The sequence below is a fragment of the Fusarium flagelliforme genome (assembly GCF_020744385.1).
Source record: "Fusarium flagelliforme strain FIESC 12 MPI-CAGE-AA-0113 chromosome Unknown B0J16scaffold_2, whole genome shotgun sequence".
NCBI classification, from domain to species: domain Eukaryota; kingdom Fungi; phylum Ascomycota; class Sordariomycetes; order Hypocreales; family Nectriaceae; genus Fusarium; species Fusarium flagelliforme.
In genome coordinates, this window is record NW_025763504.1 from 6,057,172 (window position 1) to 6,074,078 (window position 16,907).

Sequence of the window (16,907 nt, forward strand, 5' to 3'; positions counted from 1 at the left end):
ACACTCAGCTTATCGACCCGTGCTACCCTGGGATACTACACAAGATTGGCAAGGAGAATAAATGTCATCAAGCGAGCTGAATGTTTTGTTCATCAATCTCCAGGATTATCATCACATTAAACGATGTTGGGTCGTGCTCGTGGTTGAACTTAGGGTAGGTCACTCGATCACGAAACACCACAAGAAGCGATGAGTACCTATGTAGTATTGGCTGTACATCTCAACTGTAATTTTACTAAAATAGATATCTTTTCACACTTAGTCTACTGCATCATCTTAACAGTGTCAAGAGCAGCAAAGCAACCAATCAGACCCCAGTGATATCAACATACAGAATGAATGAGCTGACATCTCGTTAAGCTGTGACGGGATGAAAAAAGTAAATATAAGAAACTGTAACCCAGCTAGACAGCAAGCAAATGTTCCGATAGGATACCTGCAGATACGGCATATCAAACACGGAGATAGTGACGGCTTACACGCTTCATCAATATTACTACTCGTCACTCACCGCGCTTGTGTCGTTCATGACCGGCACTACGATTAAGATTAAATGTAAATAACCGGGACTAGCAAGACCGTGAGCACAGGTTGACCCAGTAAGATTGTCTGAGTGGTTGATTACAGAGGATCAAAGGCCCGGTTCGTTTCATAGAAATGAGAGAAGGAAGAAACAAGCTGACTCAGTACCAAAAAAATCAAGGATTGGGCTGTTGAAGCAAACAGGATGACATCTGCTGCTACGCGAAATGATAAATTACTAAAAGATGCGGTGATGCGGCCGTAGCGTATCATAGCGGTGTTGACCAAGTTGCGCACTGATGTAGCGCCGATGCATTGATGTGGCTTAATATCCTTGTCTCGGATCAATTGAGATGAAGATCATCTCATCGTATGCTCAAACTAAGAGTTGTATCACTGGCGTCGTATGAGCCTCAATTGCGGCTTCGAGAATAAGATGAGACACGATCCCATCGTGATACATCGGTGATGTCCTTGATACACTACATATACTGGATACGCTATATATATGTACTAAAATAAGATAAAACGAAAGAGATTAGAAAAAAGAAAAATCTCCGATTAGATGGGATACTTGGGAAAGTAATAATGGATTGATTTTAAAAGTGAAGGGAGGCTGTGTTTGTTTCCGAAGTTGAGGCACGTTGCAGCATCCTCAGGAATAGATTATGCTTGATCGTTTGATGGAGACTTGGACGAATAGACAGCTCATTCGTGTAAAATTCGCATGAACGAGGCACCTCAATTAGGCTATGGACTCACTTCTGAAACGAGGTTGGATGCAAGGTACAGCCCGAATCTGCACTAGCTTCATTCTAAGGGGGGACTCATGAAACTTCGTCTTGATTCATGTTGAGTGAGAGAATGGAACTTTGACCAGGGTCTTGTCCTCACTGTGATCGTTCTTTGGTGGTTTTTCGCTATTGTCCTCAGCCGGGAATAGAGAATTTTACAAACGGAGGATGCGGTCCGAGGTTTTTGCTTGGCATCGTCCAGACTTGGAGAGGATGAGAGTAGAGGTCAAGTAGTTGATTTATGGTCAAAAGAATAATGCAACTCTTTCAAGCTGTGATGTTACAGTACCTTAGTGTTGCGGGCTATTGAATAGTTTAATTCCTCCCTGTAAATGTTTATTCCTTCCTGCCCTTACTAGAAATGATATTCCCGTAGTACGTAGAAGGAAAGAACGATAAACCCTTGCCTGCCGTGCCTGCCTCATGTCTCTCGTGCGACATCAACTCCCCCGCCCCCTGCAAACCCACTTTATGCATATTCCCATGCATCGCATCCCTGCATATGATGTCTTCCAATCGAACTTCACCTTCACTTACCCTCCGCATCAGTTGCCCAACTTCGATCTCAGCCCCGTCCAGTAACCAAACTCAACGCTACGTTGCCTATCGAGAATCTGTTTACGGCAAATTGCCAGGAGGATCGACGCAAGCCCCCAAGAAACATGAACTTAGTCCTTCCCTTCTATCCTGGCCTGCCTTGGAAGGGAACTGCCCATCATGACTAGTAACCGGTATAGCCGTCTCATACATACTATTGCTACAGTCAAGACCTACTGATACCAAACATCTGCAAGTACTGGGCTGAATCGCCCTATTTTTAGATGTTAACGGCAGCAACGGCTTCGGGAATAGTTTCACCGTCCATCGAAAAGACCGTTCGCAAACAATGTCAAGTCAAACAAAACGTTGAATTATACTAATCGCTGCATATATCGAAATACGAAATACTCTGCACAAGACCCTGGTGTTCATTAGAGCTACCGAGGCAACCGAACGGGCTTGCCGTCCCATCTGGAAGGTTACTGCCCAGACCGAAAGCAGTTGTTTTCGTAGCATTTGCCGCCGGAAAATTAACCATGCCATGTCTAGTGGACGGTGACGGTGACATGGAGACATATTCCCTCCACTATCTGGAGAGGACCGACTGTGCCTGCCAAGGACCCATGAGATTCTATCATCTATCATCCAATCTCCAAGGCAAGAATCCATTCGCCTAGGTGCTCGACCTCAATATGGCACCGCCTTGCCAAGCTGGCAAGGTTCTAAAGCCCACTTTCAACGAAACTACGTCTCGTCTACAGTTCAATGAGACCTGGGCACTTGCTTCTATGAGGGGGAGGCGCCAGATCCATCACGTCTCAAGTTGAGGTCACTTCCAATTAACCCCCGATCGATGTCAAGGATGACCGTGCTGAACCGTACTCCGCTCATATCCTTGTCACAGTTGACGCTTGGGACTTACAGTACTTTCGGCGAGGCTAAGCAGAAACGAAAATGTTGTTACTTAAAAGCGATGCTCTCGCCATAGCTTCTCTTGTTTCCATTCCTCTTCACAGTCAACTTCAATACACTCCTTAGTTTTGTTCCCAGATTTGGGCTTTTTCTTCTTCAGTCTTTCCTTCTTACAGGTGCTTTGGTCGCCTTTCTTTACAAGCTTGAAGCTGTTTGCTCTTTGATAGAGCATTTTCACTCTTTGCCAAATCAACAAAACTAAGAATCATTCTAACCCCCTTCGATTAAACATCTTCACCATGTTTATGCGCAACGTTTTTGTCGCGGCTGTCAGCCTGCAGGCCCTTGTCGATGGTGTCGCTGCCCGGGAGAAGGTTACCCTCACCAAGTATGTCACCAAGGCCAAGGCCAAGCCTACCGCCGCCAACAACAACAACCTCTACCCGGTTCCCGATCTTCCTGAGCCCGAGGTCACTGTCGTCCCTACTTCCTACATCGAGGACGGTACCACCATCTTCGTCGACGAGACTGTGACCATTCCTTGCTCCAGGTGCACTGCTAGCACTGCCGGTAACGCTGATGCCGAGGCCACTTCTGAGGTCGAGGTTGTCAGCACTGTCATCACCAGCGACGCTGAGGATGGCGATGTTTCCGACAAGACCGCTGAGGTGACCGTTGTCCCTACTTCTTACATCACTGATGGAACCATCATCTTCGTTGATGAGACCATCACCATTCCTTGCACCAAGTGTGCTGGAGGCAAGAAGACCGAGACTGGTGCCGCCGCCGAGGAGACCTCCGAGGCTGCCGTTGAGACTGAGGACGTCACCACTGGCGGTGATGCCCTCGCTCAGGGTACCTCCTCTGAGACCGCTGCTTTCGAGACTGTCTCTGAGGCCGAGACCCTCTCCACTGATGTCGCTGAGGCCACCGAGACCGAGGAGCAGACCGCCGATATCACCAAGGTTGTTCCTACCTCTTACATCACCGAGGGTACTACTCGCTTCGTCGACGTGACTGTCACCATTCCCTGCACCAAGTGCGCTGGTGGCAAGAAGACCGAGACCGCCCCTGCTGGAGCTGATGAGACCGTCCCCGCTGTTGAGGACAGCACCTCTGCCGCCGACCAGGAGGGTTCCTCTGCTCTTGGTGTTGCCACTTCTGAGGCCGAGGCTGCCACTTCCGAGGCTGAGGCTCCTATTCTCACTTCCATCATCCCCAGCGTCATCCTCACCACCGGTAACAGCCAGGAGACCGTCATCTCTCAGCCCGGTCCTTTTGCCAACACCACCGTGACCGCTCCTGCTGGCGCCGCCGATACCACTGCTGTTGAGGAGCTCCCTGCTACTTCTGAGGCTGCTACCAGCAGCGCTGTTGTCAGCGAGATCAAGAAGCCCGTCATCGTTGTCATCCGTGAGGTTACCATCTTCCACCGCACCGTTGTCATCGGTGCTGCCTGCCCTCCTGTCAAGCGTGGTACCAAGGGTGACTTCGTTGTCGGTACCGGTACCGAGGAGAAGTCCTTCCCCAAGATCGACGAGGCTCTTGACGATGCTTGTGCCAAGCAGGCCAAGGCTTGTGCTGTGAACGCTGGAAAGAACTACGAGGTCTCCGACTGCCAGAAGCAGCTTGAGGTCTGCCGCTCTGATGCCTCTTCTACTGCCAAGGCTCCTACTGGTCAAATGAAGGAGTCCACTGAGACCGCTACCGTTGTCCTTCCTTCCGATGCCGCCGTTACCACCGGTAGCGACAGCAAGCCTAACGTTGGTGGCCACGTTGTCATCTCTACCCGCACCCTTACTGTCTCCGAGTCTTGTGTTATCTCTGATGGTACTCCCGTCATTGAGACCCCTGCTTCCACTGAGGTCGGTGCTACCACTGTCCAGACCGCCGATGCCGAGACCACTGAGGCTGCTTTCGAGACCACTGAGGGTGAGGTTGTTGGATCTACCGCTCTCGGTGTTGAGACCTCTGAGGCCCCTGAGTTGGTTACCACTGTCACCATGACCAAGCCCAACGGTGAGGTCAGCGTCACCTCCATGACCCTTACCAACGGCGTCCCTACCGGCACTGGTGCTACTGTTCCCGCCGAGGAGACCACCGCTGTTGAGATCCCCGCCGAGACCTCCGAGGGTGTCGTCGTTGGCTCTACTGCTGCTGGTGTTGAGACTTCCGAGGTCCCCGAGGTCCCTGAGAGCTCCGGTCTTGTCACCACCGTCACCATGACCAAGCCCAACGGTGAGGTTAGCACCACTGCTCTTACCCTCACCAACGGTGTCCCCACTGGCACTGGCACCGCTGTCTACCCCGGTTTCACTGAGACCAAGGTTGAGTCCGATGCTGAGACTGAGGTTCCCGTCGAGACCATGCCCGTTGCCGAGACCTCCGCTGCTGCTGAGGTTTCCTCTGCTCTCGGTGTTGAGACCAGCGAGGAGGCTACCACTGTTGTCACTGGAACTCAGACCGGTGTTGTTGTCATCACCATGACCAAGCCCAACGGTGAGGTCAGCGTTACCTCCATGACTCTCACTACCGGTGTTCCTTCTGGAACAGGCGCTCTCACCGTCCCTGCTGAGGAGACCACTGTTGTCGAGGCTCCCGCCGAGACCTCTGAGGCTGCTGCTGGTGAGACCACTGTCGTCGGTGGCTCTGTTACCACCATCTACAAGGAGGTCACCAAGACCGTCACCAACCAGGTCACCAACTACGTTACCGTTGGTGTTAACACCCAGACTGTTGGTGAGGAGACCATCACCAAGACCCTTACCAGCGAGGTTACCCAGACTGTCACCGTTGGTGGTGGTGACTGTGACCAGGCCGCTGAGACTGTCACCTCCATGGTCACCATGGACTGTGAGGCCGCTACTGCCAACGTTGTCACCCAGCTTGTCACCATGTGCCCTTCTGCCCAGACCACCATGGCTGTCTCCACTTCCAAGGAGCCCGAGACAGTCTACGTGACTGCCACTGTTGAGGCCCAGAACAAGAAGCCCAAGGCTACTGCCTACCCCGTCCCTGAGCGCCTCCGCCGTGCTCTCGGTCTCTGGTAAACAAACAAAATAAGCAGAAGCCAGCGTCTTTTTCCTTCTTCACTTCAGCTGCAAACGATTTCTTGGGATCAAACAGAACATCACCAGGAAACGGGGACTTTTAGACAATCATAGGAATTTTGGGGGAGGAGTTCTTTTTATCAAGGGTATGCGATTCTTCATCATTCAACCTTCCATATCTTGGCTTGGACCAGTCTGGGAGGGAAGATGAATGGAGATCGTTGAGGAATGAGAAATTTGAGATTTGGAGTTGAACTTTTATCGTCCCTTTGTTTTTATGTGCCTATGAAATTTTAACCTGCGGGTTGTGTAGATGTACCGCATCTCAATTAGAGAATACAGAAAGTCATTTCATGAGCTCTCGAGTGTCTTTTGCTTTGAATTGTGCCTTTCGATGTGACCACTGTCTAAAAATACCCTCCTGCCCTTGCATCCAACAGCTTGTGGGTAATAAGTAGCTTCGGAGGTTCATCTCGCGTAAGTGTTTCTCTATAAGAAGAAATCAAGCCCGATATTGGGGACCAGAGAAATTCTTTCCACCTATAGTTTAACGTGATGCTTACATCCTCAGCATAGACGAGCTTGGCACACTAAATCAAGTCGCAATTATGCATCACTTGGGATACTCTTCGGATCACGTTCTCCTTGCAACGGAGGAATGAATGTGAGAGAGCAATGTTTCTTATATTATACCATACATAACAATAATGAATGGTAATATCTCCCTAACCAAGTTATACAACCTTTCCACCCTAACCAAAATCACAAAAACGCCCACAGAACTTGCCAACGATAGCGTAGCAAGCATTGTCGCCGCGAGTTCTGGTTCAACACACTATCCGCAAAGCGATGGCGTAGAAGCACTTTCGCTGCCGAGAGAATCATTCGTAGGACAGCGTGTACAAACGCTGATGGGGTATCATATATAAAAGGAACAAAACAGAACGTGTACCAAAAATAGAAATGTCAGAATAGTCCGAGAGGGGGATGCTGGAAGGACGGGCTGGTCTGGTTGGGAGCGTGGTGATAGCGCTGAAGCATTGTCACTGCGCTCTTTTCCAGGTCAGGACGTCCCCCGGAGCATGTCGTTGTCGAGGCCGTCGTGTATACTGTTTCGATGTGGCGACGCTTCGAGGGCTAACGATGGATCCTCGTCGGATGAGGTAAGAAGGAAATGTCGTCAAGGCATGGTATTAGTATATTGCCATGTTTTTACAAGCAGCTGAACTGGCAGGTTGGGCCACCGGTAGCTGCTATAAGCCAAGACCTGTCGAACTGGGCGATTGTTGAAGATGCGAGCCAGGCGATCGAGTCTGGAAGTTCTTAGAACTTATGCGCGGCTCGACTTCTTCCCGCGAAGAAATCGGAAACCACGCTCCTGACCCTCACGTCGAGCTGCACCATCCTCAAACTCACTAGCAGAGTCGGACTGGAGCTTGCTGCTGGCTGGGTTGCCAAAGTACGCAAGAAGAGCCTTCATAAGGAACGAGCTGATGATGCTCATGCACAAGATTCCGATCATGGTGTAGTTACTCTTGCGGTACTGGCGAGGACCAGGGGCAGCATCCTCGGGCCAGCCGGTGTAGAGAGCATAGGTGGTCATAACACTGCCTAAGTTACCCAGACCGGAAACGAGCGCAGTGGCAGCTGCAACTCCCACTTCCCCGTGGCGCTTTTGGAAGATTTCGGAACTCCAAGCCATGCAGATTGGCACAGTGGGACCAAGACCGAAACCAACCATGAGAAGACCTCCGTATCGAGCCCAGCCGTTACCAGTTGCCAGAGTGGTAGTGAGAAGACCGGCGATCTGGATGCAGACGGCAGCAGAGAAGAAGTAGGGACGAGATCGGTGAAAGCGGTCCGAGATAGGAGTAACGATGAGAATGGCGATGAGATCCATAATCCAGATGGGCGCGAACAGCAGACTCACTTCGATGCCGCTGGCTTCGGGTCGGATGGATGCGATGATAACGGATCCGTACATCTGGGTGCCTATGCCGACGCCGACAACACCGAAGTACATCATGGTCAGAGGCCACAGACGCCAGTCGATGAGGACAAGACCAAGATCCTTGAAGTTCCAGGGGCGAGAGTGGTAGACACGTCGAAGATCGTGGTAATGAATAACAGCATCTTGTCCCTTGAGAACCTCAGGGGTAGCGGGAAGGAACTTCCAGATACCAGTCTTGGGCCGAGTCTGGCCAGGCGCAAGAGGACGATCAGGGAGCCACCACAGCAAAACGACGCTCAGAACGACACCGACAAGACCATAGACCATAAACATCCATCGGAAGCCCACGATGCCTCTTTCACCATCCATGAGCTGGAAGCCAGCAGAAACAAGACCGACAACAGCAGCAGAGACTTGAGAGGCGGTAAAGTAGTACCCAATTCGCTGACCGGTGCGCGAAGGAGGATAGAACAAGGTGAGGTAGAAAGCCATGCCAGGCCACATGCCAGCAATAACCACCCCAAGCAAGAATCGCAAAAGCTTTACGCTCCAGGGATCATTGACAGCAGCGAAACAAGTGCCAATAACACTGGTAGCGAAGACAATGCGAGCCATCCAGAGACGAGGGCTGAGCTTGCTCATGACGAGGTTGGAGGGGCAGTCAAAAAGGACATAGGCAACGTAGAAGAGAGCCAGGGCGGTGGAAACGTCCTTGGGAGTCATTCCGAGAACAGTCATGAGGTCATGGCCCTTGTCCTTGTTCATGGTCTGAGCGATTCCAATGTTTGACCTGATGGCTGAGCAGAGGAAGTAGAGAACCCAGAAAGCTGGGACTGGTCAGCTATGCGCCTATAGAATATGAGGGAGATGGGACTTACCAGGAATAATACGGCGATCAATCTTTCTGTAAATCGAATTGGTAAGCTATATGTCAATGGAGAGAAATGCAGTGATAACAAACCTGTAGATGCGCTCAACTGTCTCTACATCATAATCACCCTCTCGGGCATCTCCCTCTTCCTGATTCTCAAGCCCAGTAGAGGCAAACTGTGGCTTGGACGCATGGTCATCATGCTGGCCACCGCTGGCGAGCGAGCTAGGAGCCGACTCTGCCATATCAGTAAGAGATTTGAAGGTTATGAACAGAACAGGAAGAGAGTTAATGCCAGTCGAGAGGGTTAATGATAATGATAAAAACGAAAAAAGAAGTTGTTGAGGGGAAGAGAAAAGAGAGAAGAGAGGGTGGAGGGGAATTTATCAATGGAATTCAATTGGTTGTGGCCGCTAGAACTAAAACAAGCATTGGTCCGTCCCAACTGCAGATTCACTTTTGGGGAAATAGCTCAGCTTCGAACAGGTTGGGGAAGTTCTAGCTTGGGAGCTTTAATGGAGCCCCTAGTGAAATGCGGCTACTACAGGGGAGAGCTTCTTTTTTATGCCGTGATCGGCTTCCGTTCCTCAGTAATCTATTCTATCTGCAAAGAACTACATAGAGATGAAAGACTGATATTCTTTAATTGGCAGTCTGTTCGATTATCTGATGCTACAATATTCCAGAATCTGTTCAGAAACCAAGTGATCGACAAACGGTTACATTGATGCGGCCCGGCAACTACCGTTCTCGGTATTACCGGCCTTGAAGCCGGAGACGGATACCTTAAAATTCGGCAACCTTCCGAGACCAGCCGCCGGTACTCGGTAACCTATGACTATTAAGATCATGGGATAATCTAATGCAAGCGCCATCTTGAACCAGATCTCGGCCTTTACGTATTTGGTTCAGAAAGCTTCGGTGTTCCCTCGGCCTTCACTAAGAATAGAGACTAAAGCTTCGACATGGATCAAGCTCAGCTAGCATCGGTATTCCAGATATCCGGGGATCTAGGCAGATGGCAATATGGTTATTGTTGCACAACCTTTAAAGTGATGAGTGAGTCAAGTCATGTAGCAAGCAATTGTGCCGTAGAAAAATGTCCCTTTTTATTCCGCAAATCTAACTTTCCTATCCCTCCAAACGCCAAATCAGGTCTCTGCCTGAGCTATAATCTCTTATTTTCTTTAAATCCTTTTGATGCAAAACCTTACTCCAACTCAATGGTACCAGGAGGCTTGGCGGTGGTGTCGTAAACCACTCTGGCAATGCCGTCAACCTCGTTCACGATCCTCCTGCTGATAGCCTTGATGAGGCTCCACTTGAACTCGTAGGGCTCGGCGCTCATCATGTCCAAGCTGGTAACGGCTCGGAGAATGCAGATGTAGCCGTAGACTCGGGCATCACCCTGAACACCGACAGCTCGGTTTGTGTCAAGAGCAGCGTAGGCCTGGGTGACCTCGTCGTAGATACCGGCCTCTCGGATCATGGAGATGAAGATGTGATCGGCCTTGCGGACAATCTCGACGCGCTCGGGGGTGACCTCGCCGATGATTCTAATTCCCAGACCAGGGCCGGGGAAGGGGTGTCGGCCAATGAGCTCCTCGTGGATACCCAGTTGACGACCGAAAGCTCGCACCTCATCCTTGAAGAGTTCTCGGAGGGGCTCGAGGAGCTTGAGCTGGGCCTCGCCGTTTTGCATACGGGCGGGAAGACCTCCAGCATTGTGGTGAGACTTGATGGTAGAGCTGGCAGCTCCCTTGAAACTCAAGCTTTCGACAATATCGGCATACAGTGTTCCCTGAAGGAACCACTCAACCTTTCCAGCACGGGGTGTGTTCTCGGCCTCCTTCTCGATGCGGAGGGCCTCGATCTCGAAGAGATCAATGAAGCTTCCTCCGATGATCTTTCGCTTGGCCTCGGGCTCAGTGACACCTGCAAGACGGCTGAGGAAAAGCTCGGATCCGTCAACAACGGTGAGGTTGATGCCCAGATGCTTCTCAAGAGTCTCCTTAACCTGCTCGCACTCGTTGAGACGCATGAGACCTTGGTCAACCAAGATAGCATGGAATCGGTCACCAATGGCCTCCTTCATGAGCTTAGCAGCGACGGTGCTGTCAACACCACCACTGACGGCACCAATAACCTGGGCGTTCTCGCCAACGAGCTGGCGAATGCGAGTGATCTCGCGCGTGGAGAAGTCGTCCATCTTCCAGTCAGCCTTGGCACCACAGATCTTGGTGGCGAAGTTGTTGATGATGTCAGTTCCCTTCTCAGTGTGAGAGATCTCGGGGTGGAACTGGATGCCGAAGATAGGCTGAGACTTGTGGGCGATACCAGCGAACTCGCTGTTCTTGGTGGTGGCAATGATCTGGAAGCCATCAGGCAGCTGAACAACCTTGTCGAAGTGGCTCATGACAACGTTCAAAGAGTCACCCAGACCATCGAAGAGACGGTCACCATGGCCGTTGACCTTGTGGATGGCCATCTGAGTCTCACCGTACTCGCGGTTGACACCAGGAGCCACACTCTTGGGGTTTGCTCGCCAGGCAATCAGCTGGTTACCATAGCAGACTCCCAAGACGGGAACACCAAGCTCAAACACGGCGGGGTCCACTCCGGGGGAGTCCTCAGCATAAACACTGGAGGGGCCTCCGCTAAGAATAACACCAACAGGCTTCCAGCCCAGCTCTCCGATCTTCTGAGTGCAGGGAAGCATCTCAGAGTAGACACCCAGAGATCGCAGACGTCTCAGGATGAGCTTTAGACTTGTTAGCCCTTACTTCACGCACATTACAGTCTGTGAAAAGTACGAACATGACTGGTTTGAGATCCCATGTCCAGGACAAGGACGGTCTACGAGACAGCAATGGTCAGCTAATGATACTACATGAAGGCTTGAGAGTGCTTCGCTCTTACGTCGTAGGTAGCGTGCGGCGGCGCCGCATTCTCGAATTCAGTCATTGTGTCGAAGATTACCGGTGATCGTGAATCTTGATATAATGGGTTGAAGAACAAGGGACCATGCAAGCACAGCGCAAACCGAGAGAGCAGTGAGTATAAAAAAAATCTGTTTCTACCCAACCTTTAGTGGCTGACTCATCTAGGTACACATGAGTAGAGCCCCACTAATGTTAGGGTATCGCCTGCTGTCACTGCGTATCAACAAACTTAAAAGACTGCCTTGGCACGAGTCATTATCATGCTTATCTAACCTAGCCTAATACTCGGAATTGATTCTTATTATCTAACTGTCAGAAATCATTGGAGTGCAATGTTCTCGTGTAGAACCATGTTATCGTGCTGAGCCTGTCATCAGTCTTATGATACGGCGCAACCGAGGAGGAAAAAAAAAAGAGAGCCATCATGATGGCGGGGTAATAAAAAAAAACTCCAAAGTGGATAACCGATAGCGGATATAGCTGGGTTCCAGGTGGTATCCTTCCTCTTTAGGCCAAACAAAACCAAAGAGTATCCATAGCCCCATTTCATCTTGTTGTTTCCACGGCATTTATCTATCAATTGTCTGACATCACTGTAATTCGCTAATGTTAGTGTCTGAATAGCGTCTGATAAGCAACGACATGTAGTTGAAGGTTCACAGTTGCGCTTGGTAAGACTTGAAAATGATCATCAATTGATAGTACCATATCAAAGACTGAGTGTCCAGGCTTTGTAAATGAATATCAACCCTTGAAAGCCTTTTCCAGCTCTGCGATATCAAGTTTCTTCATCTTCATCATAGCCTCAGTCGCTCTCCCTGCAGCAGCCTTATCCTCAGAGCCCATCATGCTCTTCAGCGCAGTAGGCACAACCTGCCAGGCAACGCCATACTTATCCGCCAGCCAGCCACACTGTTGACGGGAAACATCGCCATTCTCACTGAGCTTCTCCCAGAAATGGTCAACCTCAGCCTGGTCCTTGCAGTCGATCATGAAGGACACAGCCTCGTTGAACTGCCACGGTGCTGGACCGCCGTTGAGGGCGACGAAAGTGCGACCTTGAAGTTCAAATTCAACGATCATAACTCTTGCGGCCTCTTGGCCGGGCGGAGTGTGACGTGGAGTAGTGGTGATCTTGGAGTTTGGGGCGAAGATTGAGGTATAGTACTTCGCTGCCTCTTCTGCTTGGTCTTGAAACCAGAGGCAGGTGGTAATTTTGCCAAAAGACATAATGCTTGCTTAAAATATGTGCGGTACTATCAAGGTGATGTTTGAATGTGGTTGTAATTAACAACTCGGGATCGTCTTACAGCCCTTTTATACACGTTCTGCTGCCATGGCTTGAAACGGCTACATATTGGTCTCATAGCGCGGCATTGAAGTCGGAATTGAGCCAACAGTAATAAACAGTCGTGAATTCATTCACACGATATAACAGTACAATGCCAGAGTATCGTGAAAACAATCATAGTGCGGTAAGCCACTTCAGCTAGAGGCGTTAGTTGCTGCATCGTGTAGCCAACAATCTAGTGTGTAAGAGGCTGGGGCCTTTCCCCGCCTTAAGAGCCAGGCTTCAAGCCAAACAGTGGAAGCCAGAGACATAGGGACGGAATTGAACCAAGACGAGCACTTGGATTTGGCCCATTTGTGTAATAATGTTCTTCGGCTCTTCTTGCAGTTGTAATTTTATGCAGTTAGGCATTGCTCAAGGAAATGTACAGCACATGGCCTCATCCAAGACTAATCGCCTGCCTCTGTCGCATTGCAACAAGACATGAATCCAGCAAAGAGACCAAGAATTCATTCTGTACAAGACTAGACTAGATGAACAACAAGGTTTCTTCATCACCTCTGATCGTCTCAATGGACCAATGACAACTCACCTAATTGCTGTGGCTCATATCCCTAGGATCAGTATTAGCTGCATTAGGCTTGGCCCTTGTCTAGGTGGTATCGTTGAACGGGAACCTAAAGGTCAACCTCATATTTCTGGTGTAAAATGCACAAATGCCTGAGAAACCAGCAGCGCGCCTGTTCCCGTCCCGTCCTTCCTTCATTCCCAAAACAACAAACCGCTCTCCGAATCTCCAATTTCTAACTCTGCATTTCCCCCTTCTTCTCACCTCTTCAATCTGTCAGATCAACATCTCTCATCGCCCTACGAGCGCTTCTTGAAATTCCATCAATGATTCAATTGCTTTCGCGAATGAATTGCTGTCAGAATTCAACTTTTCTATCTAAGCGACTTCTGGGCCTTTACGGTCTCGCCAATGCCCTGCTCTGAACCATCGTCGTCACCTCCATCGTCATCTGCTTGTGCCACCCTCTCGCGGATGCTCTGATACATACGCAACGAATCCACGCCAGGACCGCGATACGATGTTAGTCGCAGACATGCCAGGCTAACCTCGATCTGGATCAATTGCTTCTTTTCAAGCTCAGTCTTGTCGCATTCGAGGCTCAGTGGTCTTGGGAAACGACACGCTCATCTATACGAAAAAGGATAATATGGCGAAGTCGTCCATCTTGTTCCTAGGGTTGTCCCCTGAAAAATAAGGTTGTGAGGCCTCACCACCAGCCCCAACCTGACACGATGAGTCAGGCAGGAGAGAGTCGTCTGGGCAAGGCCGACCAGTCATCGTGTGCTTCGCCTTATATGGAAATAGTATCGATGAGCCTGATTATCTCCTACCCAATAAGCGCTATTTGAAAGTAAGTTTATCGCTGAAGGTGTCAACAGACCTGTTGGCTACAGCCTGAAGGAAACAAGTACTGGCGAACCGGGGTTAGGCAACACACTCTAGGAGTGCACGTCACTTTCCTTGGACATGGAATCCTAATGGATGACCGGATTTGTCCAATAAGCAAAGTTGCTTAACTCCAGGAACCGTGAATGAGATCACGAGATCTTGTCGGAATGCATCTTGGATGTACTTGGACGTGGCTCGCACAGCCTCGTACCCAAGTACGTGTACAACATCTTCGAGTGAAGATCCATAAAGGCAACGGGTATGGCTGTTGCACTATCTTGGCACACCCATGCAAAAGAGTACTTCAGTATTGTTAATACAGTACATTTTCTCGTCGCAGCCTTGTACTTCCCCACTCCCATTATGCGCCGCCACTAAGACGCACAGCGCGTGAGTCACGATTTGGCACGTTTCCGAATTCAAGCCCAAAGGACTTTGCTTATTATGGGACCTTCCCTATCGAGTCACTCGTTGGCTCTCGTCTGCCTGGAGAACAATCGAATACTAATAAAGCCGCTCTCGCATTGACCTTGTTTTAACAAGACAATTCGGAACGGTCGGCGCCACATTGGAACCCCTTGCCCTCTGCTGAGCCACGCTGCATACGCGATGTCACGTGCCAGCGCTTGACTAATCCATCCATCTAGTTCTTTCTCCACCCAATCTTTCCAGGTTCCGTAGCCTCCCGCTTTTTTACACCAGAATTTTCAGGCCAACTCGAAGCTTCATTCATCATAACCGAACCGATCACTCACTCATCGGCGTTTTGGTATAACCACATACTGGACGCCCACACCTCTAAGTTTAAAAAAAAGATAGATTTGACAAGCGATCGCTGCCACTTGCAACCATCGACAGCCTTTTGATTACTTCACCATTCATTAAAACCTCTCCCGACCGCGATTTCTACGTCGCCTCCGCAACCATCGCAGACCAACACAAATTCACAGACACCATGAGTGTCGCATTCGAGCCTCGTAATTTCATACACGATGGGGGCTACCCTCCCATCGGTGACGACCACGACCATGATCACACCGCCGACCAACGATTCACCGACAACGATGTCGCCGAGCAGCTTAGTCAATATACAACTGAAGCGGCGATGCTTCCAGACTCCACAGGTGTTCTTGGGGATGACCGAGGGATGTTGCCGGATGATGCTGCTGCTGTGCACGATGCGACAAGACTCGACCTAGGACATCACACGTTCCCTTCGCCCATTGAGGCTTCCCTGCAAGCACCAACACTCGACCCTCTGCCCGACGACAAAGACCTTTCGCCTAGCATCGACTCGCCTCCTCCCACTCGGGTCAAGCCCATCGCCAAGCCAGAGAGAGAAGCTGTCAAGGGCGCCGATGGCAAGTTCCACTGCACACAGGAAGACTGCAAAGAAGAGGTACGAGTGTTTTCGCGCAAGTGCGAATGGAAGTAAGTCATCCTATGTATCATTTTCAAAACCTATACTAACCATTTTACAGCAAGCACATGGACAAGCATGAGCGACCCTATCGATGCCCCGCTGAAGGATGCGAGAATCTTCCTGGCTTCACTTACTCCGGTGGTCTACTCCGACACGAGCGCGAAGTTCACGGCAAGCATGGAGGACCAAAGAATACCGTCAACTGTCCTCACCCCAACTGCAAGCGGCACACAGGGAAGGGCTTTTCACGGATGGAAAATTTGAATGAGCATCTTCGCCGTGTTCACACCAACCCTGACGGAGCGGGAAACACCCCCCCTCCTGACATGGTCTTGTCCGACGAAAATGACAGCGAGCAGGCGGGCATGAAGCGCAAGCGCCGCCCAAGCGATACGCAAGCTACCGAGGAGATCAACGAGCTCAAGGAAGAGGTCAAACGCCTAAGAGACGAGAACGAGAAACTCAAGGCCGACATGCAACAACAGTCAACGCATTCTCTGTCTATGATGGCTCAGATTGCTGAATTGCAGGACGCTTTGAGGGAAGGTCTTGGGCACCACGGCCTGGGAGCTCCCACAGCCCAGATGATTTAGGATGATTCCAGGCTTGGCGAGCAGCAAGGACCAAGTGAAGGGCATGAGCATTTTCTGGTGAAATACAAATCGCCTTTTGTTCAAAACCAGCAAACTTGGTAGACTCGGTTTCAGCATCCTTGCGAAGCGCTACGTTCGCAAAACACACTCCCCTCGGTGTTTGACTACAGGGGGCCCATGGTCTAAGTCCAAGACGAACTCATGTCATATTTCGTTCTTGGGAATTTCTTTTACCACTTTTTCTTTTAAACATATTTATCCTCCCTTTTCACGTTTTTGGCACGGCGTTTATTTCAAGGTTTCGGAAGAAATGATATCCCCCTCCTATTTTATACAACTGCACACGCATAACCCCAACACGAGCTACGAAAGAGAGATGGAAAGAATGGCAGATGGGTTCAAGGAAGTGGAATAGCTAGTATACCAGGATGGGATAAGATGCATGTATGAGAAACGAAATCAATGGTGCGCTCGGTGGTGACGTTTGAGCTTTTTTTGTACGATTCCTGTAATATATACCTAACTAGACGGATGCCCCCTTTCGCTTCTCACAATGGAA

At 50.1% G+C, this 16,907-nt stretch overlaps 4 protein-coding genes across 4 annotated transcripts; 1 reads left to right on the forward strand and 3 right to left on the reverse strand.

The window, feature by feature from the left end:
* Nucleotides 1-7,066: 7,066 nt before the first annotated feature.
* On the reverse strand, nucleotides 7,067-8,984 carry B0J16DRAFT_84465 (major facilitator superfamily domain-containing protein). Its single transcript, XM_046134563.1, has 3 exons — nucleotides 8,731-8,984; nucleotides 8,648-8,673; nucleotides 7,067-8,596 (listed from the first exon to the last, which is right to left on the reverse strand). Exons 1-3 carry the CDS (start codon nucleotides 8,883-8,885, stop codon nucleotides 7,149-7,151), a joined length of 1,629 nt encoding a protein of 542 aa, XP_045987626.1. The 5' UTR covers nucleotides 8,886-8,984; the 3' UTR covers nucleotides 7,067-7,148.
* A 743-nt stretch (nucleotides 8,985-9,727) lies between these two features.
* B0J16DRAFT_335870 (uncharacterized protein) lies at nucleotides 9,728-11,679 on the reverse strand. The gene is made up of 3 exons (XM_046127130.1): nucleotides 11,560-11,679; nucleotides 11,458-11,496; nucleotides 9,728-11,401 (listed from the first exon to the last, which is right to left on the reverse strand). Exons 1-3 carry the CDS (start codon nucleotides 11,602-11,604, stop codon nucleotides 9,851-9,853), a joined length of 1,635 nt encoding a protein of 544 aa, XP_045987627.1. The 5' UTR covers nucleotides 11,605-11,679; the 3' UTR covers nucleotides 9,728-9,850.
* A 459-nt stretch (nucleotides 11,680-12,138) lies between these two features.
* On the reverse strand, nucleotides 12,139-12,875 carry B0J16DRAFT_335871 (Glyoxalase/Bleomycin resistance protein/Dihydroxybiphenyl dioxygenase). Its single transcript, XM_046127131.1, has one exon. It carries the CDS (start codon nucleotides 12,810-12,812, stop codon nucleotides 12,327-12,329), a length of 486 nt encoding a protein of 161 aa, XP_045987628.1. The 5' UTR covers nucleotides 12,813-12,875; the 3' UTR covers nucleotides 12,139-12,326.
* Nucleotides 12,876-14,991: 2,116 nt separating this feature from the next.
* Nucleotides 14,992-16,725, forward strand: B0J16DRAFT_84496 (uncharacterized protein). Its single transcript, XM_046134565.1, has 2 exons — nucleotides 14,992-15,763; nucleotides 15,814-16,725. The coding sequence occupies exons 1-2, from the start codon at nucleotides 15,288-15,290 to the stop codon at nucleotides 16,346-16,348; spliced, it is 1,011 nt and encodes a 336-aa protein (XP_045987629.1). The 5' UTR covers nucleotides 14,992-15,287; the 3' UTR covers nucleotides 16,349-16,725.
* The last annotated feature ends 182 nt before the right edge of the window (nucleotides 16,726-16,907 follow it).